The 26,696-nt window shown below is 31.9% G+C and overlaps 1 protein-coding gene across 8 annotated transcripts in view; it reads right to left on the bottom strand.

Moving 5' to 3' along the window:
* The window catches only part of COL11A1 (collagen type XI alpha 1 chain), a 197,347-nt gene that overhangs the window by 95,919 nt on the left and 74,732 nt on the right, over positions 1–26,696 (bottom strand). For all 8 annotated transcript variants that reach the window (XM_025417466.3, XM_049111614.1, XM_049111616.1 and 5 more), the window contains 17 exons: positions 26,201–26,275; positions 25,057–25,140; positions 22,910–22,966; positions 19,579–19,632; positions 16,574–16,627; positions 16,404–16,457; positions 16,170–16,223; positions 14,923–14,976; positions 14,758–14,802; positions 13,369–13,422; positions 12,896–12,940; positions 12,586–12,639; positions 12,093–12,137; positions 6,844–6,897; positions 5,679–5,723; positions 4,487–4,540; positions 4,362–4,406 (listed from right to left, as the gene is read on the bottom strand). In XM_025417466.3, the coding sequence (XP_025273251.3) occupies positions 4,362–4,406; positions 4,487–4,540; positions 5,679–5,723; positions 6,844–6,897; positions 12,093–12,137; positions 12,586–12,639; positions 12,896–12,940; positions 13,369–13,422; positions 14,758–14,802; positions 14,923–14,976; positions 16,170–16,223; positions 16,404–16,457; positions 16,574–16,627; positions 19,579–19,632; positions 22,910–22,966; positions 25,057–25,140; positions 26,201–26,275 (927 nt within the window). The remainder of the gene's footprint in view (positions 1–4,361; positions 4,407–4,486; positions 4,541–5,678; positions 5,724–6,843; positions 6,898–12,092; positions 12,138–12,585; positions 12,640–12,895; positions 12,941–13,368; positions 13,423–14,757; positions 14,803–14,922; positions 14,977–16,169; positions 16,224–16,403; positions 16,458–16,573; positions 16,628–19,578; positions 19,633–22,909; positions 22,967–25,056; positions 25,141–26,200; positions 26,276–26,696) is intronic.

The raw sequence follows: 26,696 nt of genomic DNA, 5'->3' as shown, positions 1-26,696 counted from the left end.
TTTGGTACTAATGGGAAGAATAGGTGTTCAGATTAAGAAAGACGTGATGATGATGATGATGATGATGATGACTATGATGGTGGCAGTGGTTCTGGTGGTGGTGGTAGTAAAGCTAGAAGTTAATTGAAGAGGGTTTGACGGGGGAGTTGGTATCTTAATTAAGAGTTAGAGAATGGGGATCCCCAGGTGGCTCAGCAGTTCAGCGCCTGCCTTCCGCCCTGGGCATGATCCTGGAGTCCTGGGATCGAGTCTCGCATTGGGCTCCCTGTGTGGGGCCTGCTTCTCCCTCTGCCTGTGTCTCTGCCTCTCTCTCTCTCTCTCTCTGTGTATGTCTCTAATGAATGAATACATAAAATCTTTAAAAAGAAAAAAAAAAGGAGAGAATGGATGTGAGTTGCAAAGTTTGAGAAAAGGACATGTCAGGTTGAGTTTGTGAACAGAGCTAGGAAGATTGGCACATATACTTCCACATCCTGCTGCCAAATGACCTCTATAAAAAAAAATTGATCACATCAATTTTTACCTTAAAACACCTCAGTGGTTCCAGATTGCTAATAATGAATATAAGGTGCCAACTCCCCTCCCCATCAGACCATGATCTAGTCCTTGTTTGTTCACTTTGGCAGTCTTATTTTTAGTCTGGAGTCTCCCATCAGCCCCCACCCAACACCCTGAGTTGAGTACTAGAAAAATTGAATTACCTATATTTCCATTTGTAATTCTTTTTTTTTTTAAAGATTTTATTTATTTATTTCAGAGAGAGAAAGAGAGAGCTTGAGCAGAGGAGAGGGGCCAACTCCTCACTGAGCAGAGAGCCCCTCGTGGGGCTCAATCCCAGGACCCTGAGATCAAGACCTGAGCCACCCAACCATTTGTAATTCTTGCACTGGTTGTCATTGTCATACACACACCTGCAAATCTTTTACCTTCTGTGTCTCTCTCTGTCTACCTTTAATCTTCTTTCAAGACTCAGTTCATAATTCCACTATGAAGTTCCTCATGACCTCAATCTTACCACTCCCCGCTCCCCCTCCTTAAAATTAAGCCCTCTGTCCTATGTACTCCCACTAAGCATTTATTATTGTAAGAACATGCCATCCTGCACTCGGTAGATCATAGTTTTTTCTTTTACTAAATGGTAAAAAAAACAGGGGATCCCTGGGTGGCGCAGCGGTTTGGCGCCTGCCTTTGGCCCAGGGCGCGATCCTGGAGACCCAGGATCTAATCCCACATCGGGCTCCGGGTGCATGGAGCCTGCTTCTCCCTCTGCCTGTGTCTCTGCCTCTCTCTCTCTCTCTCTCTCTCTCTCTCTCTCTCTCTGTGACTATCATAAATAAATAAATAAATCTTTAAAAAAAAAAAAAACTTACGCCTAATTAGGCTCTGCGCTTCCAGTGCCTAGTGCATATTTAATCCTCAATAACCATGGCATTTAATAAACATCTATCTACCAAACGGATATTTACTAAGTGAACATGTCTGTGAGTCTTTAGCAAAGTATGTTAAGGTCCACAAAGTATCAGGTAATTTTGGATATATGAGACCTAAACCTGGAAAAGTGATCCAATCTGGTATCTTGTCCAAACGTAAAAATTCTAAAAGGTCTAGAAATTTCTGCTAAGACAAAAACATGATGTTTTCAACATTCTTGCTATAAAGAAGCTGTGTACGTAGCATTCTGTCTATACTGAATGCAACTGGGCAATAATAGAGGCTTAAAAGCTGAAAATGACCATTTAACTTCCTATTGACTATTGTCTTCATTACCTATCTCCCTAGAGAGAAAGGTAATTACACAGTTGCCAAATTTAGTTTAAAGAACACTGCAATTTAAGTAAAAAAATCAATAATAGTTTTTAGTATTTTTCCAGGAAGTATTTTTTGTTTCAGGAGAGAACATAGTGGGTGATATCCTATTTCTGTCACATTTTTGCTTTCAATACATTCACAATTAGAAAATAAACTAGAGAAACAAATTAGAAATAAATAAGATGACTTAAATTTTTAGGTATATCCTTACAAGTGACACTATCAAGTTACTAAGCTTCCCAGTCCTAAAACTATTACTTCTAAATTAATATTCAAAAAAGGAAAGAGGAAAGAGAGTTTTAGGAGATGCATAAGAGAAGAATTCACCTATGCCATTTGGTTCATCGGTTTATGTTCCTGTAGGTCTAAAGAATTTTGTTTCCTTTAGGTCTAATGAATTTTAATACTAGTTAGGATACTCACTTGCTATTTCACCTTTAGTTAGCAATTAATGTTGATATGTGGAAAAAGAAAAAAGTTTCAACTTCCTTATCTCTTTTGAGATAAATGGTCAATTATAATACATACTCAGAAAAAAAAAACAAAATAAATAATAGGTATTAAAATTCATAAATATTTAATGATTCTTCAGAGTCTGAAAATAGGGAGAACTCATTAGAAAAAAGTTTCCATTAACTTTTATATAAAATTTCTCTAAACTAGATTAGATAAATAACAGGTATTAAATAAAACAAAAGTTAAAATAAATATGAGCAGTTTTTAAGGACAATGTCCTCATTTTAACAGACTCAAAATTAGACAATCTGTCTCAATTTACCAGTGTAGTTAGTATGAGAATAGGATTGGAACTGATAACTTTTAACTCTCAATTTAAATATTAATTCTTTTTCTCTATATCTTCTTGTTGCTTCTGAGACAATACACCATTCAAAACAACAAATAATCTCAAATTATTTTTCTACATATAAGCAATTTATATTTTTCAATGAGTTTATCTTCACATGTAAATCATCAGCTGTAATTTTATTCACCTCTGTCATTTTGCCACTACCTTTTTTGGTAAGTTCACAATTTTCCCATCTCAATTAACACTTTTCCTTTAAACAGGGTCAATCCTAAGAATCTAAAAAAGACACTTATTCCAGAGAAAAATTTGGATTGATACTTAAATATCTTAATAATAAAAATTCCAGAGATAATAGATATATGTGTGCACATATATAATTATATATTTTTTCGCATAAGCTATCTGCAAATAATTACAAGTTCAACTTTCTCCGATCAATCGTTGTGTTCAGCTACCAACTTAGTAAGACATTACATTCTGAAGTTCATCTCTGAGGATAAGAACTGGGATTCTCATCAAAGTAGCTGAGTTCATTTCAAATGCATGACATTTTTCATACAGTAGAACTGAATATAGTTATATAATGTGACAATGCGGCAATATGTTACTCTTTACTTTTTCAGAAAAATAAATTACAATGGATGTAAATCCATCCCTTCTGTTATCCATTCCTTATTGATAGCAAGTCCACACAAAGTGCTTTATTATTTATTTATTTATTTATTTATTTATTTATTATTTATAAATGTTATTGCTTTTAATAACATTATGATTATGGAAATAAAGTTATCCTTAAAATCAAAATTTATGTTCCATAATTTCTCAACAAAGCTACATTTTATTTTAATCCTTATTTTTTTAATGTAATATTATAGTAAGAATTAACAATACTGACTGTGAGAAATGTCATTTTATTTTAACATAATTACTGAAGGATTTGGGGGCTCTACACTGACAAACATTTACATTAAAAAAATCTCGATTTCAGTTTCTTTGTCCAAAGACAAACTACAAAAGCTCTATAAAAAAATCCCGCATTCTTCATCCCTTTCTGCCTAGTTTTAATCTTTATTTCCTTCTCATTAATAGTTTTGCTTTGCATACAGTCTAATGTATAAAGACTTCCTCTTCCTCAATTGATTTAGGGTATTTCTAACTCTTGCACTGCATTTTAGCTTAAGCACTTTGGAGATTTTAGTAAAGAAAGAAAGGAATAAACATCTCTCTGTTGTGTGTACAATTGGATATTTTATAAACCCTGTAGCTAATTTATTCATAAAGGAACTCTATGATTTATAAAAGGTAAACACATGTAAGAAAAAAGGGATATAGGATTCTGTTTATTATATACCTTTGCTTCTGTTCTATAATTCAGTCCTCACTCGGAGGTATAATCTTTTTTTCAAAAAAGTTTCCAGGATACACAGTACAAAATCAAGCTTGCATTGTAATGTATCAAGTAATCACTTAAGGGGCCTCTGGGTGGCTCAATGGTTGAGTATCTGCCTTTGGGCCCAGTGGTGATCCTGGGGTCTTGGGCTCAAGTCCCGCATCAGGCTCTCCCTATGGGGAGCCTCCTTCTTCCCCTGCCTATGTCTCTGCCTCTCTGTCTGTGTCTTTCTAATAAATAAATAAAAATCTTAAAAAAAAAAGGGCAATCACTTAATATATTGGGAAATGAAATATCTGTTGAATAAATGCAAATATATGGCAATTAAAATCACCTAAATAAATTGTATTTTACCTTTTCACCTTTAGAGCCCTTGAGGCCTCTGACGCCATCTGCTCCCTATGGAATAAATTAGAAGAATTAAATGATTATAATATTTTGCATTGAAATTAAATGGTGTGAGAAAGAATAACATTTACCTTTACTCCTCGGGGACCAGGGTAGCCAATAGGACCCTGTGGACCAGGAGGACCCTAAAAAAGACCCATTGCAATTTAAATATATAATACATGGAAAGCGCTACTCATTCACACACTATAATTTTACCAAATAATCTAAAAGAATATGGTATTTTTCTATTATTGATAAACTTAGGGAGTTTTTCACTTGTTCTACAGTCGGATGTGATGAACAAACTATGAAACTAGCTCTACCTACTCCAAATTTTTTGTATCATATATTCATGCAAAACTAATATAAACATTATATATGATGTGAATGATTCTATAATTAATAACTAACTTTCTAAACCTGAAAATATCTGGTGTCCTCAATGTCTACAATAAACAAACATTTGTAACAGAAAATTGGCATAACTTTTGTAGAATTCACTTCATCAAAAAGATTATCAAAATTATACATTTTCCATAGCTGGTTTCATTTAATTAGTTCACCTAAAGGAAATGATTTTCAAAATATGACATAAAATTTCTATAATAATTCTGTCTTTTAATATTATGTTACTAAGAAGCTAAAAGTAGCAACTCTAAACAAAATGATCCTACCCCCTTCTCTTGTAATCCAAAATAGTATTAACAACAAATAAGCTCTCATTTTAATAATTTTTTTAGATATTTTGATAATCATTAAATATTTACAATATAAATATAAAATCATTACAATTAAATCTCCTCTTGTTTATAAGTTACCAGAGAGTGATAAGTAAAGATAATATAGGAGTGACATAAACAGTTTATTTAGTAATTCTTAACCAATTTCATTATTATCATTTATTCCACATTTACTACATATGCAGAATTTGGATTTATCTCTGATCATGAAAACATTTATTTAAAAAATAAAGAATGTAATCTAATTTATAAAATTACTAATACAAAATTAAAAGTTATATAAGACATCTCTGTTTATTATACCTTACACAAAAAATAATTACTAGATCATGATTTATATTTAAATGATAGCAAAACAATCTTTAGAAAGTAAAGACATATTTCAAGGCAGATACAAAGTATTTTCTGGTATTTACTTTCTAATATTCTTATCCCTAAGTGATCATAGAAGATATATATATATCATAAAGATGACCAAAGTAAGGTATTTTCTCTTAGACATAAAGTGACAGGACATCTACATGGATACTTTGTAACATACCAGAGCACCTTTTTCTCCAGACTGGCCTTCTTTTCCAGGATGGCCCTATATTTAGTAAAAACATAATAATAGTAAGATGCAATATTAATGGTAGTTTATATCACTATGAAATTGTTCCCTTTTTTCAAATCTATTGTGTCAAAAGATATTGAACATTTTGAATCAGGGCTTATGGCTTTAAACAACACTGAAAATTGTATCATTTGGAAGGAAACATAATAAGCTTATATTTAATGGATATAAGTTTCAGCAACTACATAATGTATATGAAAGTTTGAGAAAAGTACACAAAGCAATACAGATCCTTCATTAACAATTCAATCCCAGTATTAATCATAGTTCTTACAGAAAGTTAATTATTTCAGTCTGACTTCTATTTTGCTTATTGATCAAACAATCAAGCATACATCTTCAAAAGGCAGCTAAGCTATATGAATGGGACGTTTGAAAATATACCAAGATCATAAATACTAAAAGTTAATAATAAAATTATGGAGAGTCAGTAAACAAAAATGTATAACTCTGTCACAATTACACCCACTCAAAATTTTGTATTCTAGCTCAAAAATCTATGCAATTTGAGAAGAATAAATAACAAATTTTTAAAAATAATAACTGCAGAGATTACATAATTACATTATGTATTATTATGCACTGGTGTATAATAAACATTGCTATATTTCTAGAAAAGGTAAAAATCTCTGAAGGTTGAGGAATTTTCATGGAAGATGTTTGAGGAAATTTACTTGTGGTGAGAAATTACTCATGGACCTTCAGGAACATACTTTGAAAAGTAAGAGAGAATGGAGAACTGGTTTCTATGGAGAAAAAAAAGACCACAGGAAAAGGTATAGAAATAAAGACATTTTGAGAATGCTGAGAGAAAAGTGAGTGGATCTGTTTGCCTGGATCTGATAGTTCATGAGGAAGTAGGAAGATCTTGAGATTCTGATACCAGAGTACTAGAATGAGTTTATCCACTGCATGATCCTTAGACTTTGCAATATGGAAATGACATGATGAAATTGTATTTTAGAGGTATCAATGTTTAATTACTGGCTCAATTTGTTTTTATTACTGACTTAAGAAAATCACTTCTAAAACACATGTAAAATCTATTTTTGAAGATAATACAAAATTTCAATGATGACTAACTATGACTTACAGGAGGCCCATCAGCACCAGGAAGTCCCGCAAGCCCTGGTTTTCCTTGTGGTCCCTAATCAAATAGAGAAAGAGAATATTTTATTTTAAGACATGAGAATAATGAAAAGTCTGACTTTTACATAGGAATATACTATTAATAAAATTCTTAATGAGTCATTGGCTTTTATCTATAAGCAACAAACTGACTTTTAAATGTATGTAGGAAATGTTATACTGAGATAAATGAAAACCAAATTTGACATATGTCAAAAACATGCTCACTTTTGGCCTGCTTAGTAGTCCTAAATGTATCTTTTTAAAAAATTAAACAAATTAGTTTTTGCATACCAATAAACTAGAGCTTAGAGAATAAAAAGAAAAACAGTATAGGTCAGGAATATATGGATTTATACCATTGAAGAAGTAAACACTGCACATTTCCATCAAAGATATTAAGGAGTGCTAATTCAAATAATTATATGGTAACTTCAATGAAACACAACTAATTATTAAAATATGTTAAGAAATATGCTATATTGTGACAGTTATTCATGGGACACAAAGGAAAACAAATCCAATATTTTGATGTCAAAGACATAATCTAATATGCAACTATTAACACTAAATATTTATTTAACCCATTACTCCAATTTCTTTTTAACCATAGAAGATTTCAAATGTCTTTCAACATGACATTAGTAAAATTGGAACAAAGTAAGAATGAGCACCAAATTCTTGTAAACTCTTTCTTGATAGGAAGATGGACATTCTGCTGAGAATAATTAATTTATCAAGCTTCCAGAGTCCAAATAATTATTACTTACTAGTGATGAAATTAGGCATAATTTAAAAACAATTGAAGGGTAAAAGATATATATGTGAGGCTAGATATTGGACACAATATCCATTTCCATTCTCAGAGAGTATTTAAGAAAAGTGTAGTATATATATATATATATATTATATATATATTATATATATATAATATATATATACACACACACATATATACTGATAATCTAGAATTTACAAGAGATGTAACTTAAATCACAACAGAACAACAACAACAAAAAAATCAAAATAACCTTTAAATCGAACAATAGCTGCATCTCATTTAAAGGTTCCAAATGTTTCAATTTGTCCTTCTGCAAAGTCATTTTCAGTCAAGTAATCTAACATTATATAATAACCATTGTAAAACACTGTATTTTTAATGGCAGTGTCTGGCACATAAATCATCTTCTGCTCTCAAGACTATGGTCTTATTTCTTCAAAACAGTATGTAGAGCACAAATGCAGAACTATTGTATTAATTTTCTTATCAGCAGTTGTGATATTCATATGACAATGACCTATGGTCAGTACTACATGGCTTTTGTTGTTGTTGCTATATTTAAGGGACTAGGAATATTAAAAATCTTGTAAATAACTTTTTATAAAATTAAATTAATCATCCTGGCTGGTGTGAGGTGGTACTCATTGTAGTTTTGATTTATATTTCCCTAATGATGAGTAATGTTGAGCATATTTTCATGTGTCTGTTGGCCATCTGTATGTCTTCTTTGGAAAAATGTCTATCCATGTTTTCTGCCCATTTATTAACTGGTTATTTGTGGGGGGTTTTTTTGGTATTTGATTAAGTTCTTTATATACTTTTTATTCTAACCCTTTATTAAATATGCCATTTGCAAATATCTTCTCCCATTCTGTAGGTTGTCTATTAGTTTTGTTTATTGTTTCTTTGCTGTTGCAGAAGATTTTTATTTTGATAAAATCCCAATAGTTTATTTTTGCTTTTGTTTCCCTTGCCTCAGGAGACATATCTGTAAGAACCCAATGTTTATAGCAGTATTATCAACAATAAGCAAATTATGGAAAGAGCCCAAGTGTCCGTAAACGAATGGATAAAGTAGATACACACACACACACACACTAGAATATAAGCCATAAAAAAGAATGAAATCTTGCCATTTTTCAATGATATGGATGCAGCTAGAGAGTATTATGCTAAGCAAAATAAGTCATTCAGTAAGAGAAAGACAAATAACATATGATTTCACCCATCTGTGGAATTTAAGAAACAAAACAGATGAATATGGGGGAAAAACAAAGAGGCTAACTGAGGAACAGACCCTTAACTATAGAGAACAAACTGATAATTACTGTAGGGAAGGTGAGTGGAGGATGGGTTAAACACATTGATGGGGATTAAGGAGTGCACATGTCATGGTGAGCACCAGGTGTTGTATGTAAGTGATCAATCACTAAATTCTACACCTGAAACTAATACTGCACTATTTATTAGTTAGCTGGAATTTAAATAAAAATTTGGAGGAAAAAACAAGTTAAAATCAGTCCATCTGTTTAGAATGGAAGTTCCATGATAGCATAATATTTTATCTTCTTTCTTAACTACTTGCTGTTTCTCTGGAGGGGTGGGAATAAAGTTGAATGAATGAATGTCATAGATTTTTAGATTTTAATAAAATAATGAAAATTATTGTGTATTGTGTTTCTATGAATTATAGTGATTTATAGATAGGTAGATAGATAGTCCTTTTTTTTGATATATAGTCCATTTTAAGTCTCAAACAATTCCATGAAATATCATTATCTAAAGAGTTTGGGCAAACTAATGTTAGTAAGTGACAGAGTTGCAGTATAAATGAACCTAGGTCCATATCTATGCTTCAATGTTCTTGCCTTTAATATTTATTTTGTGTCTTGTTATTTCATTCTTAACTCAAAGAGTTATATAATACTATTTGTTTTCTCTAAAGCAATTAATATATGAGTGATGTCAAGTCCGACATTATAAATCAAATAACAGGAAGCTCAGTATATTTAAGTTATCAAAATGTCAGGATAAAGAATATAGCTGTTTTATCCAATTTAGTTAACTAACAAACTTTATAAAATATTTTATCACAAGTAAAATAAAAGCACATATACATCATACAGAAATGTATGATGATACATCATAAAGAAAAGTAATATAGATGTAAAATAAAAAATACATCATAGATGCAATATAAATAGAACATGCTTCTCTCATGTTCTTGAGTTCCTTTCTTCTTTTGATAAAAGCAGACTGTCTTTGAACCCACAAACTATATATGTTCAGATTAGAGAAAAAACAGATTGTGCTCTCTTCTTACCACAAATACAATGAACCAGTTCCCATATTTTACCTTTGACTTTACAAAGGGAATTCAGATATACTAGTTTACCTAAGAAAATTCCTCTTAGGAATCCAATGCATGGGCAGCCCCAGTGGCTCAGCGGTTTAGCGCTGCCTTCAGCCCGGGGCCTGATCCTTGAGTCCCGGGATTGAGTCCTGTGTCAGGCTCCCTGCGTGGAGCCTGCTTCTCCCTCTGCCTGTGTCTCTGCCTCTCTCTTTCTCTCTCTCTCTCTCTCTCTCTTTGTGTGTGTGTGTGTGTGTCATGTGTCTCATGAATGAATAAATAAAATCTTAAAAAAAAAGTTAAAAAAAAAAAGGAATCCAATGCATGGTAGAAAATTTAATAGGCTTATGCTCAAATAATAGTATGAATATAGTAGGGTCATAATGAACTAATCTAAAGTATGGCAAAAGAGGCCCAAGGTAATTTTTCTGATCTAAAGTAAAGATCTGAAATTGCTTTTGGTTCATCTTTATTTCAAAGGGCACTTTCCAATAGATCTCTAATACCATACCATACAGATAATACACACAAAAGAGTACGTTAAAGGCTACTTAAATTTGATGTTAACTCTCACAACCTAATAATAAAATAAATAACTCAATCAGAATATTACCAAAATATTTGAATAGATATTTTACCAAAGAAGATACAGAAATAGCCAATAAGCACATGAGAAGATACTCAACATCACTAGTGACTTGGGAATGCAAATTAATACCACAGTGAGATACCATTTCACACTAAGAAGAATGACCATAATCAAGAAGAAAAGCCAACATTCATGAAGATCTGGAGAAACCAGAATCCTCATACCTTGTTGATAGGAAGGAAATAATGGTGCAACTACTTTGGAAAACCGGTTAGAAGCTTCTTCAAATATTCAGCATTAAATTCATCATAAAACCAGAAATTCCACTTCTATGTGCTACCCTAAAAAATTCAAAATATGTCCAAAGACCTCTATGCAAATATTTATAGCAGCACTTTCATAACAGCTGAAAAGAGCAAACACGTAAGTCCATCAGCTGCTAAATAAGTAAACAAAAAGTGGCATATTTCATTAATGAAATGCAATAAAAAGGAGCAAAAGTGTTGATGTATGCTGCAACATGAGTAAACCTGAAAACTTTATGCCAGATGAAAGAAGCCAGATACAAAGGTCACATATTATATATTCATTTATATGATTAAATTCATATTTTAAATGCATTCATGTATTTCATTCTAATGTCCAGAAAAGGTATATCAACAGAGAGAAGAAGATTAGTGGTTGTCTAAATCTGTGGGTGGTACAGGGAGTACAAATCAACAAAAGATTTTTTTCTGGGGTGGTATAAATATTCTAAAAAATTTTATTGTGGCACAACTCTGTAAATTTATTAAAAATCATTGAGCAGTACACTTAAAATGAGTGAAATTTTATGATGCAAAATTATACCCCAATAAAATTGCTTATTTTTTAAATTATACGTTCATAGAAATCAATGAAAATAACAGGAAGAGATATTGAAAATGAACCAGCTAATATTGTACTGTAACTACAGAGGACAGAAACTATTACTTAAGGAATCTGGACGAAGATATCAGGGAGAAAGACATCTCTTTAATTAAAGATTTATTCTTGTTTTGATACAGACACTGAGTTATTAACAAGAACATCCTTTGCCATTCATACATGAAAAATGGTGGGAATGATAACTTCACAATTTCCCTTAATCAGATCTTGCTAGAAACCCTTTGTTACAAGCAAACCTAATGACATTTTTTTAAATAATGAGAAAGAAAAGGAGAACCAAAATGAAGAGAAAACATTCATTCATAACAGTACATTTCTAAAATTAATATAGCTGAGAATGTCACATTTGGAAGCTATCCAAATGGAACTATGTGAAATCTTATCATTTATAGTTCAGCGAAGTATGAATGACTTCCCCTACACACTGTACTCTCAAGGTTTTACTCCAGATTAATTCCTTATGTGCTGAGCCATCTTATCAAAAACAGAAGGCAGACCTCGCTTCTGCCTAAGGCTGACAACCCAGAATTGGTGAGCAGACATTGCCAGAACAAGAGAGTGACTTACTTTCTCGCCAGGAGGACCGATTGGACCTTGTGGACCAGGAAGACCCTATTTTAAAAGAATTTATTTCATATGTCAGGAATCACATCACAAGAATACATTTTCAAAACAGAAAAATAACCTTCTATTTCACAAGAAATGAGTTATGAGAATCTATATACATTCCCCACATTTCCCAGAAAGTTTTGGAACACTATGAGGCATTTTACACAGGCTACTCTTTTGGCAGGGTGACTGTAATGTGATCCTATTCAGAACCCTTCTGCAGGTGTGGCTATTCGTCCTGGCATTCCATGAACACTGAATGACTCATTTTATTCTTGGACAAAAAAGGGGCCTCTGCAAATTTGCTCAAATTAAAAAAAAATTATCTTCCTACCGTTGCATTGCAAACATTTTTAATCCTACACAGAAAATTTTGAGGCTGTCAGTTTTCTCATGAAAAGATAGCATCTTACCCCATTACCTCAAAGGAGCTGCGGCGGCTTAGACTTACCTGAGGTCCTGGATTCCCTTGCTGACCTGGAGGTCCAGGCTCCCCTTGGGGACCCTGCCAGAGAAAAATATAAAGAGTCTTTAATAGAGCTATTTCACATATTTTTTTTCTTCTTCTCAATTGAAAAACAGTCCCCAAATCAGTTTCCCTATGGAGAATCTGGAAAATCTTGCAAAACATTAATGCTAGCAGAAGCTAATGGGCTTTGCAAAACGTTGCAAGAAATTTTTATTTTAGATTTAGCAACAAAAGTTGTTGGTTAATACCTAGACTGCAGAAATGAGTTATGTGACAGATGTTTTCTACATACCATGTTTCCTTTTGGTCCTGGGGGGCCATCAACACCTGCAATACCCTTCAATAAAGAAAAAGAAAAAAATATATATATAGATGTTTAGAAATTTAAATGCTACAACAGAAAATTAAAACAATAGCATGACATCCACTGGCCTAGGGTATCTAAAAATCATTTTAGGATTTAGAGATGAGGAAAAAGGCAGGGTCTATACTTTCCTCTCCATGTCCACATTGGAGACAACCTGGCAGCATTTTCCACTATGTACTGGAAATTTGATATGAAATAATAAAGTAGATAAACTAAAAGGGAAAGAAAGGGGTAGAGTGGAGAATAATCCATCTACCGATGGACAGAATCATTATGTCTTAGAACCTAATAAAGCAGTAAAGACCTAGCTGTCTACTGAATCCTGCCATGGCCTTGAGCTTTAAAGTGTCTGAACAAGCTTTCCCTAGAAAATTCTGAATATTTCCAGCAATACATACAGGCTGCCCTGTAGGTCCTGGAGTTCCCCTTGGTCCCAGCAAACCTCGTGGACCCTAGAAGGAAAAAAAAAATAGCATGTCCTCATAAGAAATGCCCTCAAAATATACTTCCTCCTCTAAAGAGATTTTAATGTAATGTTGAGAGTAAAAATATCTGTGCATCTTCTATTAACACACTGCCGATTGTGTTTAAAATGCTATCTTTATGTAACACAAATATCTCATGTCTATACTGATCTAAAACCCAGAATGGATAACAGGTAGTTTTAGCATATAAACTGTGTACCTTTGATTCTATAAATTTACATATGAATCAGTAGGGGAATTTTCAAAATGGGAAATGGCTTAATATTTTATGTCAGTTTTGTGTCATTTTCTGCTTTAAATGGCAACACTGAAAATTATTAAATCTTATTATTCAATCATATAGAAAAATCCCGATTTTCTTCTTTTGTATTAGGTGAATTCCTTTCTTCTTAAAAAAGATTTTTATTTATTGAGGGGGAGAGAGAGAGTGAGCGGGAGAGCACAAGCAGCGGGGAGGCTCAGAGAGAGGGAGGGAGAAGCAGACTCTCCACTGGAGCTGGGAACCCAAGGCACACAGGGCACAGTCCCAGGACCCTGGGATCAGGACCTGAGCCAAAGGCAGATGCTTAACCAACTGAGCCACTCAGGCGCCCCTAGGTAAACTCCTTCTTGAGACAATATCATGAAGAGAAAGAAACAAACTACTGTTTAGATAAACTATATATGCAGATTATACAAACCATTTCTCTGAGAGATTTTTTAAAATTATTATTCTTTAAACTTAATTTCTTCTCTTCTTTTTTCCCCCTCCTTCATCTGCTCCATCTTCTTTTCCTTCTTTAGAAAAATGAGTACAGTAATTTACTGCCTCTCCTATTCCCTTGAGCTCTTATGCCTTTGAGTTGACAGGCTCTGTAATGTGACAGGCTAGGACTGAAATTAAGAAGACTGGCTCTAGTATGGTTAGAGTCTGGCCTGGCTAGTTTTGATTAGCTAGCTTTAGCTAAACTTTCCCAATTCAGTTTCCTCATTTGTATAATTCGGTAGAAAAAAATAATATAATCTAGCATATTTTATCCTTATATCTGATATAAGAAAATCAAATAAAACAAGGACACAGCAATAAAAACTAAGTTTTTTTGCCTGAAAAAAATATTCTATTCTACATTTCTTTCCTCTCAATTGTCCAAGACTTTCTGTATATCAAAGAGTGCTATCTCTTCTTTTAAAATGCTTTCCCATAACAATTACCTGGTTAGTTAGCTTATAATTACCTGAGTTTATCATTGACTTTATATGTAAAACACCAGTCACTATTCTTCCAAAACAGGGTATTATTGAGAAAGAAAGAAAGTTGCTTACAGCTTCACCTGGAAGACCCCGTGGTCCTATTTCTCCATCTTCTCCCTGTAATTGACAAGAGGAATGGGAGGGAAGTGCAAGCAGACAACACATCAATTCAACATGACTTTGTTCTCTTATGTTTTCATTTTAAATATTTCTTAAAATAAATGAAGTTTAATATACCCTCATTCCATCTTCTCCAGGAGGACCAGGGGGGCCTTGGGGGCCCCGTTCGCCCTATTAAATAAATACAAATATGATGAGAAAATGAAACAAGGCTGAATTTTTAGAAGTGTTTCCTATAGCTATCCAGTTTGACAGGAAAACTTATACTTTCTTTGTCCTCCTCAAAACACTGTGGAGATAAATCATAATTTTACATTAAATGACTTTATACATTGCTACGCTAAAAAAAAGTTCCTTCAATTAAAAAAAAAAGGTTTGAATAAAATACCTAAAATAATCTTCAGACACTTAATATAAATTAAATCATTTAGAAAATTATTTTACTGAAGATTGTCTTAAACAGGGATACACTTTGGTAATTTAAATTTAACTTAAATTATTTTCTGTTTCTAAGAGATTCATAATAAATCAGCACAATTCAAGATAACTAAAGACATTTTTAATTTTTTAAAAAACAAAATTGTGTATTTCTCCTGACATATGGTAGGTATATACTAAATATCCTTGCTTGACATCTCTGGTATTCTCTTTTCTTTTACTCTTGTCTTTTTATATTATTTGTGTAAAGTTTTTCTTATCTTCATTTCTTACTTCTGAAGAAGGGAAATGTGAAGATCCAAAGCTGTCCTTTGCCCAAGAGACAGCCTCTTTGCTTAATTTCCCACTAAAAATATCCACTGGATTCCTGTTCAGCATGGTGCTTTGTTTAGCTTTTGCAAATTATAAGCTCTTGCATTGCACTGCAAACTCATATTATCACAAGAAATAGCTTGTGGTGTCTCTATCTTTGGGCACCATGGAACAGGATAATAAAATACAGTGCCCAGTATATTGTTAGAGCAATGACAGACTGTCTAAAGGGGCCTCTATTAAGTATAGTTCCATAGACAAATTATAAGAGGCACATTAAGATGATTGGCAAGAAATTAGAGGCAAAATGCAATCTCCATGCTTGGCTTTGTATAAATATAATATTTTCCACATACATGTACATAAAGATTCTACCTGGATTTATATTTACATGATTAATGTCTAAAAATAATGAACTTGTATTGATACTGTGTGTAATTCTATTTATCTTTCTTAAAGTAGGTAGTAGATGCAATACTTTGCTAAATTATTGGATTCATAAATATTTAAATTAATTTTCTTTTTTTGACTTCTTAAAGCCTATCAATTTTAATATATTTCATAATATCCCTGTATTTTCCCTGTATGCAAAGTAACAGAATGGTATACCTTACCCTGTGACCTTTGTCACCTGGCAGACCTGGAAGTCCATCAAATCCCCGATCTCCCTGTAAAATCATCATCATCATCATCATCATCATCATCATCATCATATTCCCAACTTAATTATATACTGTAATTTAAATGTGAAAGATTCATTCATACAGGAAACTCTGTCATAAAATATAACATTTTCAGGAGTGAACTAACATACAAGATCCAAATATAGAAATGTACAAGCTCCTGACCTTTGCTCCAGGTTCTCCTGGCATTCCTCTTCCTCCATCAGCACCTGGACGACCCTGGTAATGCCAAGAACATGACTAAGTATAAAGGATTCCTATCAGCACAAAGTAAAAGGAAACAAGGTAACTGATGATTTCAGATCATCAATATATACAATGAAAACCAGTCCTACCCTTTTTCCAGGTTTTCCCGTTGGACCAGGTGGACCTTGAACACCACGAGGGCCCTATATCAAAACATTGAAATTTATTCATTTTATGGAATTTTTGGTCAATGCACTGAATCACATTGAGATGGTTTTAGAAATTTCTATGTTCTTAGCTTTCCCTTAAACGTTTTGGCATAAGAAAATTATTTCTTACATAAAAGTTCACATAAAACAGAAGAAAATCAATTTTTCTAAAAGGTTCCTCGCAAAAAAAAAAAAGAGGGCCACATTATCTTCTTAAGTTTATGGAGATCTGATTACATTTAAACAAAAGAAAGTGATATTTTAATCTTTAAAAAAAATCCTCACTCATTTTGATCCCGAAATCTTGGGTTTTACATTTCCCTTGACTGAAAACACTCTTAACCATCCATCTCATTCGTCTTTTCTTTCCAATCCTCTTTCCTTCACCTTCCCCTTCATTTTTTAGAGATCCTCTTCTACATATTTATTCTTTTATTCAACTTATCACATGAATTATAATTGTCTTTTTTCATAGTTGAATCTCCCACTAAATTGCGATCTGCTGTGGTTTTAGACTAAATCAGCCTTTTCTCCATTATATCCCTACACCTCAGCATAGTGCCTAGCACATGTATCTTTCTATCATCTACAAAATGCTGGAGGATTATTTGGGATCTCTAATGCAAATTATTGCGTGGCACCATGCCATATCATATTAAAGGTGAAAGATTCTCAATATGCATCTTTCTTGAAGTAGTGCAATGTGATATTATGTCAATAAACAATGTCTTATGTGAGGATTGATACACATGTTTTTTTAAATAAAATTACACAGTTAATAATAGATCAAATGTAGTCCTAATATAAACATTGCATAGGCCTTTATATTTAATTAACCATATCCGTTTTAAAGTTAAACAGTATGTATATAATGAGTGTGGTAGCAAATGTAACACGCATTCAAAATTACAAATAACTTTTATCTTCACTGTACAATGTTGATTATGGAAATATGAAATTAAAGTTGTCTAATAAACAGGGTTTAAAGACCACAGCTTTTTTAGAAAATTATTCTTGCAAGATGACTTTACCCCGTACTCCAGCCGGAAGGCAAAGAGCAATACTAACAGCACAAATCTCAGTTTTTAATGAAAATGATCCTGCTTCATCTAATACTGTATCTCTTTGGACTTGAGTCAAGGAAAACCACAAAATCCATGGTGACTACTACAAAATGTCTTTAAATTAAACTATTTTGTAAAGAGATGATGAAATAAATTATAAATTTTTCAAAAGCTTAAACTCTCTAGATTTCATATAGTGACATTTCAGTAATTTTATGCAATTCTCAGTTAAGTTGCAATGTTTTCCAACCTTCCATGGCAATATTAACCAAGAATGAAAGCTAAGACTGCCATAATTTGAATCACCCAATTATGTTTCTCAATTTTCTTTGATTTATTTCTAATTCCAAAATAAACTGCGATGTATCCGTATAAAGGAGTACTACTAAGCAATAAAAATGAACGAACTATTGATGTACTCATCAACTGCGATGAATCTCAAGGCATTATGGTGAATGAAAAAACCAGTCTCAAAAAGTTACATAATACATGATTTCATTTGTACAGTATTCTTGAAAAGATAAAACTGTAATAATAAAGAACAGATCAGTGATTGTCAGGTATTAGGGGTGGTGGGGAGGATATGACTGTAAAGGGTTGGCTCCAAGAAATATTTAAAGTTATAGAACCATTCTATCCTGATGATTATGGTGGTGATCACAAAGAATACATATTGGTTTTAAATTCAATTTCACCTTGTAATTTTGAAAAAATAAACCCAATTTTATTGTATTATTTTTTAAAGATTTATTTAATTTTATTTGAGAGAAAGAGAGAGTAGGAGCAGCAGAAGGGGAAAGAGAATCCTCAAGCAGACTCCTTGATGAGCAAGAGCTGCCTGCAGGAATTGATCCCAGGACTCTGAAATCATGACCTGAGCTGAAACCAAGAGACAGCCACCTAACTGACTGAGCCACCCACATGCGCCAAATAAAACCAATTTTTAAAAAAGAAAAAAAAATCGGTGACTGGCCACTTGAGAGTTCCTGTAGCCAATCTGAATTTCTATTTATTGAGTATATCAGGAAGTATTTTCATTTAAAAATAAATTATTTTTAGGGGCTCCTGGGTGGCTCAGTTGGTTAAGCTTCTGACCCTTGATTTCGGCTCAGGTCATAAGCTCAGGGTCCTGAAATAGAGCCCTGCATTGAGCTCCATGCTCAGTGCAGAGTCAGTCTGGGATTCCCTCTCTATCCCTCTCCCTGCTTGCATTCTCTCTCTCTCTCTAAAATACATAATTAAAATCTTAAATCGATAAATAAATGTATTTTTTAAATGTCACATTTTTACTATTTTCTAGAATAAGCATACTTCACAATGTTCTTATGTTGAATGTTTCTATCTACTTATTATCATTCAAGAAAACATAATACTTTAAATTTGGTACCATGTAAATATAATCTAAAACCTTTTTAAAAAATTTCAGCTCAGCTGTTCTCAATTCTGATAATTTCCTAGATCTTAAAAAATGCTTAAAGTTAGCTACTTTTAAGTATGTTAAGTATTGTTTTCTGAAAGTATATGCTAAATTCACTCTCCACAGAAAATATCGTGGGTTTGAGGCAGGGCCACTAAAAAGTACCATTGCAGTAGTTCTGCTCTGCTCTGTAAAATTTCAAGCCAATTTAATATTCTAAAGGCCTATTACTATCAAGCCTTTCCCATCCTAGCTTATTATCTTCTTTTAATATTGTTTAAATTAGTCAAGTCGTTGGCAGTCAAATGGTCAGTAGGGATTTTTCAATTAAAGGAGGTGATATGAACTTAAAAGTAATGTAAGTAATTTCTTTCCTCATAAAACAGATGGCAGATACTTCAATTACCTCTATAAGATAAAATGAAGTCAAAAATAAAAGAAGTAAAATAGACTATTGTTTTTACCTGAGGACCTGGGTCACCACTCTCACCTTTGGCACCAGATGAACCCTGCCCCCCCTGTAGAGAAAAAGTAAGAATATAATCATTTAACTGAGTAATAATTCCCTAACTACTTTAATCTTACCATTTTCACATGAAATAGTTAAACACTATTAAAAATATATTTCATCAAATTAGTATAATTTTAATACAATAAAATTTTCAAGTCCTTTGAAATACATCTCTTCTCAGATTTATTGTATTCCAGTTGGTAAACTATATTTAAAAGTCTCTATTTTACACATAACTACACAGAAGCCAATTTCATCAAGTCACATTGAAATTTTCTTTACTGTATACCATTACAGTACTTACGATGATATTCAAGGCATTATTTATTATTATACTGTGATGTAGTACTAGAGGCAACATATTTTTACTGAGTCAGGTATACATTGAATCCATTTATACAGCAAGGACTTGGCAAAATGTTGTTCTAATACTCAGAAATTTCTCAGACACTGAATTCTATAGCAATAAAATGTCAAGAACAGATGCTACAACTATCATTTTAATTGTCCTGAAATAATGTCAAAGCATTTTTCCCCAAAGTGGTTTGTTTATTTCCCACAAGAATAAGCCCTTATGACAAAAATCTCTTACAAATGTTTACATAATTCAAAAAGTGCCATAAAAACCTGGCACATTAACTGGAAAAAATATAAAATCACTTTATAAAGTGTTGTGAGTTTTAAAATAAATACTAGGCTGTTCATTCCCCTAAAAAGCTTTAGGACATTAAAATTGAACATGGTGATAATAATTAACTTCAAACAGAAGTATACTTTGGGTGTTTAAGAAGTTTCTGGTTTATTTAAATCGATACACATTCAAATGATGGTGCATTGAATCATTATACAAAAAAAAAATTGTGCTAAGTCTGGAAATGTTAGCTATCTAGAGCCTCCTGGTGGCTCTAAAGGAAAATAACTATTAATCTGACTCCTAAGAAATATGGAAAATCAAGTAACATGAATATTCTAACCTTGAAAATTAAAGAATAGCCTTCACGTTTTTAATTAAGATTTCTCGCAACTAAATTTTTTCAAGAGAAAACCTAAGGGTTCTATATTAAATCAGATTATTAATCACTGAATTGAAAACAATTATAGGACAATTTGTTTTTAATTAATTTACTGCATTACATTCTCTGTATATAGCACTACCTACTCAACAAATTATAATTACTCTGTCCAAACACTTTAAAAATCATCATCTAATAATTGACAGTAACAGAATAAAATAACACAATATTTTCTACATTTCCTGTACATTTTATAATATAGGCCTCCATTTGTCTAGAAAAGCAATTGGAGAAAACAACTGAATAAGGAATTTTTCATTGGAAGAATGTATATGTTTGTATCTGAATATATTGATGTAGACTTTGTTCATTTTATATAAAATAGTTTTAGATTCTAGAATGAACAGATATTTGAAAATATCATAATTTGACATTTTGGAGAAAGAGATAATAGAAGAGAAATGGTGAAAAGAAGCAATATGATGTTTTTCTCTCAACACCTACTTTTAATATTTAAGGAAGCTAAAAGTTCCTAAAGCAAAGACTTAAGGAGTGAAATCAATTAATCTTGAATCCAACGTATGACATTAAAAACGTGTGCACGTTTGCCAATTTTTGCTCCTTGCCAACACGCCCTGAATGACTGACCCTCTAAGACTGGTGAAAACACAAACTGCTGATGGAACATGCTTCTGTTGCTTCTGCTCATCGCTGCCCTGACCATCTACAGATCGACTAGGCTTATGCTTGTCAGGATGATGCATAGGAAAATTCCTTTGGGAAATGGAGTTTTAGGGGATCCTGGAGTGATATTTTTAAATTAAGTAACATATTGTGGTATTTCCCAAGCAGGTGTGACCATAGGAATCAGGTGGTGCGTTTATTAAAAATATAGTTTGCCACATCCAAACCCTGAATTTCATCATTGGAATCTCAAGTTTGGAGCCCAGGAACTATTTTTAATAAAACATACAGATAATTCTTCTGCCCTCAGATTTATAAAACATTAGCATGCTGATGATTTTCTTCAGTTGTATAAATATGAGTTATAACTAACAATTAAATATTAACTCTATTCTTTCCTTTGTTAAGTAACACAAACTCTTCCATGTTTCTTATTATTTTGCCAGAACATATGTTCTGCATGAGCCCATACCATTGAGTTGTATACCGCTTCAAAATATGTAAGATGTACAAACTTTTGAGACTGAGTTAGGAGTACCATAAATGTATGTAAACTACATAACAAATCCTTGAATAAAATACAGGAAGAAAATGATTTATCATCCTAATATGATCCGTAAAACAGATTAAATAATTAGAAGACTATTAACTTGATTCAAACTTGAATAAAACTGTTTTGCTGTGTTTACTCAGTAAATCAAATACAAGATTTTAATGTTCATAGTAATAGTTTCTATAAACATCATTTCATTAAATATATCGAAAGCATATAAAATCATATGAAAGAGTAAGAGGAATAACTTTTTCTATAGAAAAACAAACACTTAAAATAGAAATTATTTACTCAATTAATTCTAAAATCAATCATAAACAAGGTTGGACTCCTACCTCCTACTCCTACTTTTTCTTAAGAAAAAAAGGTGATTTAAAGGGATTCTTTTTGTGTGTGTGTGTGTGTAAATTGCTACACTGTTTAACATTTGGTAAAACTTTCAAAATATTTGAAGATATTTTTTAAAAACCACTTGGAAAATATTAGCTTATTAGCAAGCTTGCATGGAAAAATAAAACACTGTCATTTTCCAAAAGTCTCCAAAAGACAAATTAATTTCTCTAATATCTGAAGCACTTTGTGGAATATTGAAGGCAAACTGAAGTTTAAGCCAAGCATCCTGCTTGCTCCCCATATTATGGAATAATTTAACTGGCCTCAAATAGTTTTCTTCTTTAATGAAAATCCTATTTAACATAAAGTTAAGTCTCAATAATTTAATATCAAATTGAATTTTAATAACTTGGAATGTTATGTAAATAAAATATATTTATAATTTGAAAAATTAATAGGTACGTAACAATTATATTTTTCATCGTATTTATTTGATTTGAAAATTCATCATTGATACTTTTTCATTGAAACTTACTGAGTTCTGAATTGAAGTAGACTTAAAATGGAAACATAATCAAGCATAAATAGGCATATGTATCCTATTTTCATTAGCTGTAAATATGAACAATGCTTGGCTAAAGTTGCACAAGAAACTACTAATAATGTGGATTTAAACAACATGATCTTATTAAGTAACCTACCACAGGACCCGGTCTTCCAGTTAGACCCATTGGGCCAGGTGGACCTCTCAAAGCAATCTAGAAAATAAAGTAGACCAAACTCAGGCAAGCTCTCCTGGATAAATATATTAAACCACAATATTCATTTGCACAAGCTACCTGTAAGTAACAGATGATTAACACAGGTGTAATAGCTATATGCTAGAAAGAGTGCCTGATTACTGAAGAATTGCAAGTTTCTAGAATGATAAGTGACCTAAATAAGAATTGGATGTTCTTTAAACTATTGTATCTTGTATACAATCTTGTACCATATTATTATGATTTATTCAATGATAAAATTTAAAATAGATTTTAGTATAAGCTATCTGATATTTTATAATTTTTCTACTCTAAAATATACTTCAAAATAACATGTAGATTCAAACATGTTGGCATTAATTATCATTGAAAATTCTTTTAGAGGCAACAGTTTGAGATACTTTAAATAAAAAGTTTCTACCAATATTATAGGAAAAACTATGACAATTAAAGCAAGAAAGCAAGCAAAACCGATCAGAAAATATGCTAATACACTTATTTTTAAAAAATCTCAAATTTAACATTATAAGAAAAATACATTCATTTTGTATAATCATAGGCATGATAGATTGATTACATGCACTATTGATATTGAATATTAGAAATGTGAAATTAGCATACTTGAAAAGCTGGAACAAGTGGAGTACAAAAGGTAAATATTTGATAGATGTTAAATTAGTATGGTGAGCTATTTTTGAATATTAGTGATTCCAAAAGATGAATATTTAGATTATCAAAACAGATATCAAAAATAATACTGTAATAGAAACAATATGTAAAATCATATTAGAAAAGTGCACAAGATGAAAACAGTAGGATCTCCAAAGTGCCACTACTGACTCACCATGAGATTTTTGACAATATACTTCTTAATCCTTGAGATTAAATATCTGAAAAATTGGAATTATAATGCTTGCTACCTATTTCCAAATAACTTAAAAGGACTAATAAAATGAGGAATTTAATGATCTCATAAAACATTTAAGTTCAAATAATTACCTTAAATTTGTTGAAAGTAATATAATTTACATGATTAATTGTAGGAGTCATTAGCAAATTATTTTAAATATTTTTAGGTAAGTGTTATGCCAAGGTCTAATAAACAAGTGCTTAAGTTTTTCTGTCTTTGTACATGATATAGCCAAATAATGGCATCTTTTCAGAATAACAGACTTAGTAAATACATAAATAAATATGAGTAAATTATAATCTTCACTTATGTTTTTTCAGATATTTTATACACTCATAAATTTATAATGATAGACTTATAGATGTTAAATTTTATATACTCATAAATTTACACAAAGTTATCACAGAAATGATTTATATAACTTAGAAAGTGGGCCCATATCCATACCAAATGTAAGTCCTTTATTTCCTTTTTCCTTAAACCCCCCCCTATATTATGAATAAAAATATTATATGACTTTCAACTCTTCTCTAGTCCATTCTTTAGACTTTTTAATTGCAATGAATTTAAAAATAAATATAATTATAAGTCTTATAAGATAGTGGAAACTGACAGCTGATGAAGGATTATAAACTAAATGGATTTTGTAAAAACATTATAGGTTTGATGATTAGAACTGAAACACATATTGAAGGTTTCTTTCTTCTATGAGAATGCTTAAAAAACTTAATTTGCTAGATTATTTGGGATATCCTGATTAATTTATTAGATTAAAAGAAAAATAATTATTTCAAACCTTACTCTTATTTTTTTTAATCATTAACTTCTGTCTTAGCAAAGAGAGACTATATATGAGAGATACAGTGTTAGGTATAAATCCAGCAATACTCTGAAAAATATTTAGAAAATTTGTGTTACGGTTTGTGTGTTAATGCCAGAATTATATATGGCAGTACTACAAAGGACATTTAACTTTAATATTCAATTAAAGAAAATATTCCTACTGGAAAAAATAAGATTATAACCTCAACATTTTTTCTGTCTAAATTCAATGTACTATCCAGAAGTATTTTGTTTATGATAGATTCCTCCAGATGCAGACACACACACACACACACACACACACACACAATCTGACACAATCAGCTCCTGGGAATACATGTTTTTTCTCTTTTACCCGGGCCTGCTGAAGAATCGCCTGAGCTTGAGCTTCCTGAGCAGAGATGGTTGGTCCTTTGGAACCATCGCCTCCATAACGAAACTAAGAGAACATAAAGAAGCTCAAAATTAAGCTTTGTCAAATAGGTGCTTTAATCACTAATTAAAAACTATTTACTGAAAATGATGGGATTTTTATAAAAGTACAAGGTAACTTATACTAATCAAGATATCTATTTTTTTTATTCTCCTGCCCATAATGGAAGTTTTCTGAACCATGTTTACAAATTGTAGAAGAGACTAAGAGATTTCCAATTTTAAATTTCATAATATCTGAAAAATCCAAAATAGGTCATTATATTTTTTACCTGCACAAATGCAACCTATTTCTATTCACACATTTGTAAAAATTACAAATGTACTCAGTTAAGTGGTAGTTATAGAACAATTGCCATTGTGTTGAGCGAAACTTTTGGAATCTGTATGAATATAGAGGAAATCTTCCTTGAGATATCTTCATTTTGTTTATCTTTTCTTATAATAGGAAATTAATGCTCCCTCTATCCCTCCATAAAATACTAAAATTCTAAAGCTCCTATTTATTTTAACTAAAAATGCAGATGAGTCCATTTCTTACTCTACTTGATTATTACTTTAAATTTTATTACATTTAAATAAATAAATCGGACTTTTTCCCAGAGGACAATGGCAACTTTAAAAAAGCAATCCTACGGTAAAATAAATAAATAATTTTTGAGAAATGAAAAATAACAATATAGATATGTCTTTAAATTATCAACTGTTGTCTATGGTGATAAATAGCATATTAATATTAAGTAACACATGAAATGCATGTTAATCATATGATTCAGGATAAAGGCACACTATCGGAAATATTAAAAACAACCTCTAAGCTTTGTTGCCAAAGTCTAATCAAATAATGAAACCTTAGTTCTAACGCAGAGATTAATATTTACCAGAATTATGTCTTAATAAAATTTCCTGTCATTTCTAAAAGCTGCTTGATTTCAAGTATCTCTAACTCATACAATGGTTTCAGTTAATTGTTCTGTAATATGGTTCAACAATATTTTTCAGCAATAAGATGACAAAATATCAAGTCATCTTTATAGCAATAAAAAAAAAAAAAAAAAAAAACATACCGGCAACATTAACATGGTACCGGGAGGACCGGGTAGACCATCAGCGCCTGGTAAACCAGGACGTCCTGGGGGACCCTAGGAAAGCAAATCATCAAAATTAATAATAAATTAAATAATTAAATTTATTAGAAATATAATAACCTTTAATAACTTTAGTCTACGTTAACTAATTTGTTTTTGCCCTCCCCTCCTTGGTTTATCTCCTTTTGGTAACTATACCTTTCTAGAAAGAGTTGCTATTTTTTTTTTTTAAGGAGGCTCTACACTCAGCATAGAACTTAATGCAAAGCTTGAACTCATGACCCTGAGATCAACATCTGAGCTGAGGGATGCCTGGTGGCTCAGTGGTTGAGCATCTGCCTTTTGGCTTAAGTCATGTTCCTGAGGTCCTGGGATCAAGTCCCTTCATCGAGATCCCTGTGGGGAGCCTGCTTCTCCCTCTGCCAAGTCTCTGCCTCTTTCTCGGTGTCTCTCATGAATAAATACATAAGGTCTT

This window comes from Canis lupus, chromosome 6 (genome assembly GCF_003254725.2).
Source record: "Canis lupus dingo isolate Sandy chromosome 6, ASM325472v2, whole genome shotgun sequence".
Lineage (NCBI taxonomy): Eukaryota > Metazoa > Chordata > Mammalia > Carnivora > Canidae > Canis > Canis lupus.
The sequence above is the reverse complement of the archived record's forward strand: the minus strand, read 5'-3'. Positions and strand labels throughout refer to the sequence as shown.